At 47.4% G+C, this 9,252-nt stretch overlaps 1 protein-coding gene across 1 annotated transcript; it reads left to right on the top strand.

Annotated features, from left to right (window-relative positions):
• The first annotated feature begins 934 nt into the window (after window positions 1-934).
• Window positions 935-8,969, top strand: LOC131890043 (uncharacterized). The gene is made up of 8 exons (XM_059239314.1): window positions 935-4,936; window positions 5,004-5,195; window positions 6,562-7,034; window positions 7,108-7,341; window positions 7,428-7,552; window positions 7,629-7,854; window positions 7,928-8,116; window positions 8,230-8,969. Exons 1-8 carry the CDS (start codon window positions 1,594-1,596, stop codon window positions 8,848-8,850), a joined length of 5,403 nt encoding a protein of 1,800 aa, XP_059095297.1. The 5' UTR covers window positions 935-1,593; the 3' UTR covers window positions 8,851-8,969.
• The last annotated feature ends 283 nt before the right edge of the window (window positions 8,970-9,252 follow it).

Here is a 9,252-nt window from a genome sequence, read left to right as displayed (position 1 = left end):
GGCAATTTGAAACGGTTGACAATTTCATCCATGCATGGTTCAAGCCAGTGGAAGGGGGCACCTGGACCTGGCATCTAGCCTTTTGCTCCATTAATCAGATTAGAACTAAGAATAAGAATATTAAAATAGAGTTATTATTATCGAATCATGATTAGTTGGACTTAAACCTTGGGTAATTGTTCCTACATTGAGATATTTGAATGACAAATTAGAATTACCATTCACATTAGTTATTTGTCAGCTTTCAAGGCCAAACCTGTGAATGATAGTCATTTCGGACAACAATTCTTTATTCGAAGGGTTTTTAGCGCGTAGTGGAAAAAGAATAATTGCAATTGCAATGGCAGTGAATTATGTTGTATAGCCACGTATACATAATTACCATCAATACATTTCGAAGATTAATGACACACATCGGTGGCTCGATTTCTTCAAAATCGCAACACATTCTTAGCCCTGTTTCCTTCATAAGGCAATAGCAGAACTTGGGCTGGGGTGGACAGGCCTGCCAGCCGGAGGTTTGTGACGTTGTGTCTTGATAGCAGGAGCGGGTCCATGGGCCGGCAGCAAGGATCGGGCCATCGGGCTCGAAGAAGCTAGCAGAGAGGGATACCCCAATGCTAAATGTCTGCGCACGATGCATTTCTGGGCCTGGTCGGCTCTCTTCTTGTCTCTCTCCCTTTCGCTCCTCGAGGCTGGCATAGTCTGGCTGAGGCTGAATTTGGCCTCTGGCCCAGAGCGATCCGGCCGCCTCGGTTTGTCCGTCGCTACCTCCGTGCATGCAGTGATGCAGTCCTTCTACCACGACGAGTTCGACACGCACACACATTTTCCGCTGCCTCCAGCCACGGCTGGGTGGTTGGGCCGGTGGCTGGCCGTTGGGCTGTGGTGAGTGGCTGGGGCGAGTGGCTGCTAGCAGGGCCGAGTGGGACTGATGGACTAGGATGGACCAGGGATGGACTTGGACATGAAGATTGACACCAAATTGCCCAAGCCAAAGTTTGTATCTCCGAGTCTCTGCATCTCAGGCTTGACTCGCGGTCAGCCCGCCATAGATAGAGGGGCGTTCGCCGGCTAAATTTGTGACACCATCTTCATGATCGAAAACGGCACACCCACACGGCTGTAGAGCATTTTACCCGCCCACGGCCAATCAGACTACGGCTTACTTGAGACCCGTGAGCCTCCGGCCGCTTGGCCGTTATTGACCGTTATTGACCGTTATTGACCGGCCCGACCCGGAGACGTGTTTTTCTTTTCCATCGATTTTGGTCAATGTGCTATGAGTGCTATCTATGAGCCGGCCGCGTAGGTGGGCGTGGGCGCTAGCTAGTTGGCCAACTAGGTGTGGGTCGGCCTGAGTGTTGGAAGGAACCCTGGGGACAGACATGAAAACGACCGCCAATCCAAGAGGGAACCGGCTCGGGCGGGTTCATCCGGTTCAAGGGTTCTGAAGCCGTAAAGCCCTAGTGGCACGGAGGCTCGTTTTCGAGTCCCTCCCCCCCCAAGTCAGTCCAGCTCTTCGTTGGTTTGGCCTGGCGTTAGTGAGGGGTCGCCCAGGAAGCCGTGACCCGGGTAGTCCAGGACTCGACCATGTCCAACGTCTCGCCGTCTCGGATGGTGAGCCCGGCTCAATCCGGTCAAGAAGATCACGATGAGGAAGACGAGATTCATCACCACGATGATCTGCATCATATGCACCCACACCCTCATCACCATTTGATGGCCATGGGTTTAGATCATGATTTGGGCGGCGACTTTGAGCCCGAGTCGCTGGACGATCAGGACACCGAAGACGACAATAACAACTTTCATCACCAGAATAACAATGACAACGAAGCCCAGGAAATGATGGCGGCCGGACCTTCGGGTAGTCATCATTCCGTGCCTCAAGCTTTAACCTCCGGTCAATCGCATGACGACAACGAGGGCGAAGTCAGCGAATCGATTCAGGCCCATGTGCCCCTTGGGTTCGCGCCAACCCAGGGCGGGGGCCCCATGGAGGCCTCCAATTCGAGTGACTTGTGGGCCTCGTCGTCCGGCTGTCTGGGTCATCCGCCGGGACGCGGGGCTAGCCTCGAAAGTCGCTTGGAAGAATTGGCCCAGTCACCCAGTGGCAGTGCCAATGTCGGTTCCTCCGCTCCAGTGCCGTTGTGCATGTCGAGTAGTTCCCATGGGGCGGGTAGTCTATCCGTCATGGTGGGACTTCCCGGATTCTCCCCGCAACCGTCTTCGTCCAACGCCCCGTTCAATGCGTCGTCATCGGCTCAAGTCACACCCCAAGTGGCGGGCAGTCAAACCCCCACCACCTCGGCCAGTCCAATGGCTTCTTCGTCTTCCTCAGGTCCAGCCTCGCAGCCTGGTGGTTTGCCCACACTGATGGGTGGCAATCCCACTATCTCGTCATCAGGCTTAATTTCTCGTCAGAATTCTCAAGTTGTGCCTGAAAGCCCTCAATCCTCGGGTTATTCCAGTTTAAGCCTGGGTAATTCCCCGTTGTCCGGAGCCGCCCAGTTGCTGCAAGGGACAAATGAGGCCTCCTACCCACCTTCGCCCCGATTGCCCAATCATGGAGTGAACGGTCAATCCTCGGGCACGAAACGGGAACGCATTCCCTCGCCTGTGCCCGGGACCAGTGCTCAAAGTTCGGCCAAGCGATTTTTTCAAAATCCGTTAGATCCCATTCCAGGACCTTCACGACTGCTGATTCCCGTGTCCACCAGTTCGGAGGCCCAATCTCTATCGCCAAGTCGGGATGAGTCGCCACTCACTCCGGTCGACAACTTTATCATCTCTTCTTCAACCGGCCTCATGGACTCACAACCCGTGACACCTGAGCCTGAAGATGACATGAATGTGGACAACGACTTGTCCGTCCCGTCTCCAAATCCCCTTGTGCGATCTTATCGTTTTCCAATGAGAAGGGACACCGACGATATTGTTGACAGTACAGTGGACAGTACGGTCGATTCCAGTGGTTTACCGCTAACCACCTCCAACTCCCAAGCGTCAATTGAAGGTGGTGGATTTTGCCAATCATCCAAATACGGCAACATTTCAGAGGATGAAGATGACGATGATAATGAAGTGGAAGAAATTGCCAACGACGACGATGATGATGTCGATGATGTCGATATGGGCATGAATATGGTGGAGCATTCTGGCATTGATTTGCATGAGAATAACTTGGACTTGAACACCCAGGAGTCGGATTCAAATGATGGTGGCATCTCCACATCAGGTCAGGTTGATGAAGGCCAATTTCGATTGGTCCCTAATGATCCGGCCGATGATTCATTCAACTGCAATGACGTGTCCAATAAAGGGATCTCATTTGGAAGAAGCGATGGAAACGCCCATTCGAACAGTTTACGTCACTCTAATGGAGACGAGAGCCGTAACTACGCCAGCATATATGACAATCCCGTTCCTGGGCCTTCTCGCTTGGTCCCATGTACTCGTGATTCAGTGTTCCCTTCCACATCGAAATCATCGAATGCGGATCAGAACTCTTTCTTTAGTTGTCCAGCTGATCTGGAATTAGCCAACTATAATGAAGCCGTTGACGAGGGGGATGGTAACTTGTCTTCGACGTTCCAAGATATTGATTCGGCCGAGCCCCCGGTCGATTTGGAGGATATTCAGTTGCAACAGCTGGTGCCAGAAAATTCGACCCCTCTAAGACCCGACCATGGTGGTGCTGTTCGTGGTGGTAGTGGTGTTGGTGGTGATGGTGGTGAAGAGGAAGATAGTGGCGACATCAATGATGCACAGGATCAAAGTGGATCCAATAAGTACCTTTTGTTGTCAGATTACAATTTGACTTCACCTAACAAGCAGCACGAAGACCAGCATCATCATCATAATCACCATCTTCAACATCATCATCATCATCATCATCATCATCATAATAATCATCATTCCTTTGATGGCAACGAGGCCCTGGACATTGGGGCATCGTATTCTGGTCTTCGATCGCTAGAATTGTCAGTCGTTGATCCCGGATCGAGTTCCAATGGCACTTTATCCAACAGTCCACATTCGTCAATTCTGGAGAGTATGACAGGCCCATTGAGCAAAAGATTGCGAACCCTCCATACCATGCAGCAAAGACAAACGTCTTCATCACCTTCGCAGGCAGCCACAACATCGACCCCAGCGAGTGAATCACATGACATGGGCACTAACGGACATGTCGTAAATCGCAACCCCGCTCCAGAACCGTTTCTCTCTTTGGCCAATAATCAGGGTCGGAATGAAAATGGTGAGCCAATCCTTAGGAATGTGCACCATGAAGCCTCGCCCACCAAGGAGCATAATGCTAACAATAATGTGCCCAATTCCAACGGGAAGTCTGAAAAGCCTTCATCCGATGCAGCAGACTCTCAGAATTCGCCCAACTTTGGCGGCACCCAGCACAACTTCAACGTGACTTTGGAGACCCCTCCTTCGCTCGGGTCTGCCCTGAAAGTGAAGCGGCTCTTTCATGATAGCAAAGAGCCGACACTTTTTGAAGGCATGGATTTCCTCACAGCTCCAGAGGATGACGATGCCTTGGGGTTTTCTCGGATCAAGCGATTGAGGCCGGATCAAAGCGTTTGGTGCCCTGACTGCAAGCTTCATTATGAAGACGGTTGCTTCTTACACATTGCTCCGAATGACGAGGCCGATGATATTTCCCTTCAGATTATGGACACCCCCATTCTATCGCGGGCCAAGGCCTCTTTGCCTCTCTCCCATTTGTCCATGCGTACGATCAAGGACGACCAACAGGATGGAAAAGTGGGCATATTTGCAAAGAAGAAAATCCCCAAGAGTTGTAAATTCGGCCCTTTGGAAGGGAAGCGATTAAAAGCCAAGGCCGAAAATGGAGACTTTCTTTATTCAATCCAGCACGGTGATGGTCAAATCACGATCGTGGACACCTCCAACGAAGGTTTGTTACCTAGTGGGTCTTCCCTTAAAGTTTGTCTGACATATCCATTTTATTTTGCGCCATCTAGATCAGTCCAATTGGATGGGGTTAGTGAGGCACGCAGATCACGAGGAGGAGCAGAATCTGGCCTTGTTGGAGGAGAACGAGGAGCTCTATTTCATTACGACCAAAAAGATTGGACCTAGGCAGGAACTGAAAGTTTGGTATTCAGCTGAATATGCGAATGCTCGCAATCTGCCTCTTCTTAAGTCGAGTCAAGGTATAGTCATAATACGCCCAACTTTCAAAACTCTAAATCAATTATAAATCCAGAGAGCCTCTAAACTATGGGTGCAGGTTATTGGCATTTCTAAAAAATATTTAAGCCGAAATTATTAGAAATGGGGAAACTTAGAGGAAAAATATCCTCCCACAAATGTCAAATATGCACCTAAATAATTGCAAAAAGAAGGCACAGAGTGAACTTATGCAAATAGAAAGCATTTGAACCTGTAAGTGTGGCTTATACAAAAAAAAATTTAGCTCTGAAACGCACCAAGCTTTTGTGATTGGTATACTACCAACAACTAATATTTAAAATTGTAACACAATGAGAGCCGCAAGGCCACTCAAGGTGTATCGCACAGAGTGGTTAATATCAACCTCAATACACCTTGAGCGGTTTTGTGGCTATTATTGTGTAATAGTGGCATTGGCGTTTCCGTAGTGGGGATAGTTAAAGCAAGGCGTTTGCGAATATCGCGCTGCTATTCGAAACCTCACGGAAAACGAGGCAACGTCTCGATTTTTGCGAGATGCGAGGGAGAGGCTAATTTCGGATCGTTCTTGATGAGGGAGGGATTGTCAATCCCCCTGTGGACAGCTCCATGGTTCGACGCCTTGAGCGTTGGAACAATTTGGTGGGCTTGGGAAATTGGTTGGATGCCCCTACGATAAGAGTGAGTTCCATGCTGAGATATCGTGCTCGGGGAGGAGTCGTGCATTCAGTACTTTGTGAATTCTCCAGAGTTCGATGCTGTAAGGGTTAGAACGATCTGGCTTGAAGGTGGAATCTGCCGTGGATTCGGCGGCGGAAACTCTTGAAATTAGAGTGAGACTCTTGCGATTGGACAATGAGGCCCACTTTGGGTTACAATATTGGTTATAATTTGCTTAGAAAAAATTAGATGCACAATGGTTTATCACCTAAGTACCCAAACTTGATCTTCGTGAAGCTCCTTCACATGAATGAGAATGCTGGAGGGACAGGGAAAACTGTTGGTTCGATAACAAGACCCAAGCTGGGTATATTTGGAAAAATACAGTAAATTGGCAAGTTTTCTTTTTTTTTTTTTCGTGACCATAAACAAAACTAAAACTGAAGTAGAGGTCTGGGTTTTGCAAGATTCAAGTGAAGTCTCCTGAGCCCAAAGAAAGATCTAGAATAATTTGACGAAATGTGCTCATAGTGGCGCTATTTAGAGTCAAAAATGGCAAATGAAATTAAATCTTCACTGCTTATTGGATTATTTCAAAGCAAATACGTCACTGTTTGGACCTTAAGTCTTCTTTGCAAGCTGTCTGCGCCTCAATTCATTAATCCTTTCGATGGTTATTTTACCTCTTCATTTTCTGTCTTTTCTTAGGAAAAAAGGTTGCGGATGACGCGTCAAAAAAGAACATACGAAAAACATCTGGCTCGCAGTCAAAGACGAAGTTAAGCGCAGGCAAACCGAATCCTACAGACCAATCTTCCCCTAGAAACGGGGAAAACAAAAAGCGAAACAAATGCTCGTCTTGTCCCCTGATATTTGGCAACGAAGCTTCCATGAAAATCCATTCATTTTGTCACCAATCTTCGGAAGAGTTGATCAATTTGACCGTGGATGAGGCGCTAGCACAAACAGGAAGAAATCTGAAACTTTCCACAAACCCCGAACTGCTCTTCCAATGTCCAGAATGTGATTCTCAACATCCTACATGGTTAGATCTCGTTTCCCATGTAGACATTCATGCTCAAAGTATTGACCAAAACCCTCCGAATGGGCGTCTGAAGACCATAAAAGCTTTCAAATGCCCCGAATGTTATCGCTCATTCGAATCCGAGGAGAAGTTGAAGGTAAAGAAGGGTTTGACGATAAGTTTCTATCAAGAGCCAAAAGGTCTTAAACTTATCGTTTGAAATCATCTAGAAACATTCAGCTGTGCATGGCAGTGATGAATCGAAACCCTTGAGCTGTCCAACTTGTAGCAATCGGTTCTTGACCAATTCTGCCTTGGCGTGCCATGTGAAAATCCACACGAGATCTGAGACCGCCTACGATTGTCCAATGTGCGGAAAAGAGTTCATGCAAATCGGAGCTTTGAAGGAGCACGTTCATGCTCATCGCCTGAATGGGAAATATGATTGCCCGTTCTGTCCGAAGGTAAAGGGTTAAGTTCCGAAAGATGCAAGTTCAGTTGAGCCTTTGCAGTTGTGGGAACGTAAAACTATCTTCTTACTCTATGGCAGGAATTTCTCGAATATCCCCAAATCCGTAAGCATATCCGTGCTTTTCATGGGAATAAAAAACACGCTTGCTCGCATTGCCCCAAAACATTCGGCAACTCAGACAAGCTGAAATTGCACACACTCATGTAAGTGATTGGTGATCGATCATAAATGCCTGGAGTAAAGGCTATATACGTATGTATTTATCTGGTTTCTTCGCAGACACTCCGATTTGAAAGAGTTTTTGTGCAATGCATGTGGCAAGCAATTTCGACGAAAGGACAAACTCAAAGAGCACTGGATACGAATGCACGGCAATGTTAACACTGCTTCAATCAGCGCTCGTGGTGGTATTGCTGCACCATCCTCAAAAGTGAGCGACGGAATGGTGGAAACCAATGAGAATGCACCCCCAAAAGGCACCCGAAGACGGAAGACGTCCCCCAAGGTACGGAATATGTTTTGAATTCGTGATGCCTAAGCTAAGATTTTTTTAATTTTTATTTTGTACCTCATTTCAGGTTTCTTCTTTGGACTTTCATCGATACATCTACAAATGCCATGAATGCGTTCTGGGTTTTAAGCGAAGAGGAATGTTGGTGAACCATTTGGCCAAACGACATCCTAACATTACCCCTGATTCCGTGCCGGAACTGAACTTACCGATATTGAAAACGACAAAGGACTACTTTTGTCAATACTGCAGTAACGTAAGCACTGAAAGCGAGGAACTGTGCGAACAACCACGAACCTAATATTTGGTCGCGAGAATCACTTTTTCAAAGAAAATTGATGACTTATTTTTATAACCCTTGGATTTCAGGTCTACAAAAGTAGTTCAAAAAGAAAAACGCATATTCTGAAGAAGCATCCCGGCCAAAAGCCTCCCATTTCGGCTCGAGACAAATCGGTGCAACACTCAGGGGCGATTAATCCCACTTTTTCGGCCACAGTTGGATCCGTCACATTCCTGCCTTACAGTTGTCCTCATTGTCATAAGCAATATGCATCTCATGCCAAGTTGCTTCAGCATCAACGTGTGAAGCATGCAGGATTGGAGTCAAAGCCCAAGGAGGGCGTTCTCGAAACAAGTGAGCAGGAAGAAGCTCTTGTAAAAGCTGCGTCTATGTTGCACTCAGAACAGCAACAACAACAAAGGCAACTGGAACAATCTCCTCCAGCGTTGATTCCCCATGCATCCTCCTCTGGAATACATGAGATCAAACTACAAACTCTGAATGGCGAGATCGTGCAATTAACCCCCGTAGCCCAAGACGAGGCGTTGAGATTAGCTTCAAATGGAGCTACCGTGATCCATGTGCCTGAACAAGAGCAAAGTCAAGCCAGTCCTGCAACAGAGGTGATTCTTTTCGAAGCACCTTCTCCTCACCTTCACATGAAGAACGAGCGAAACCAACAGGATTCTCCCAGAAATTTACCTTAAGCTAGCCAGCCTCTCTTTTTACATATGAAGAGCAAACTTAGCTCACACTAATTACCTTTCAATATTGTTACCATCCCTTGATGATATTCATCCAACCTGACATATATTCATAAAAAGTTCAGTTGTATTCTCATTTAGCTAATCAAGCACACAACGGTTCTTGCCTCTGAAGGAGAATAGAAATTGACCGTTGGAGCGAATGTAAGAACATTTGCGCAGAAAGACGAAATTCAATTATGTTTCTCCTCTGAGTTTTGCTGGAATCTGAAAAAGTGCCTGCCATTATCCTCGAAATACTATCAAACCGAGATCTGAGCATTAGCCTCAAGCAGCTCAGCGAGACAACAAGCTCATATTTGGCTAATTAGTTGGCTCAACCAACGTCTCGAAATTTTCTCGACG

This window comes from Tigriopus californicus, chromosome 11 (genome assembly GCF_007210705.1).
Source record: "Tigriopus californicus strain San Diego chromosome 11, Tcal_SD_v2.1, whole genome shotgun sequence".
Classification (NCBI taxonomy): Eukaryota; Metazoa; Arthropoda; class Copepoda; order Harpacticoida; family Harpacticidae; genus Tigriopus; species Tigriopus californicus.
The sequence above is the reverse complement of the archived record's forward strand: the minus strand, read 5'-3'. Positions and strand labels throughout refer to the sequence as shown.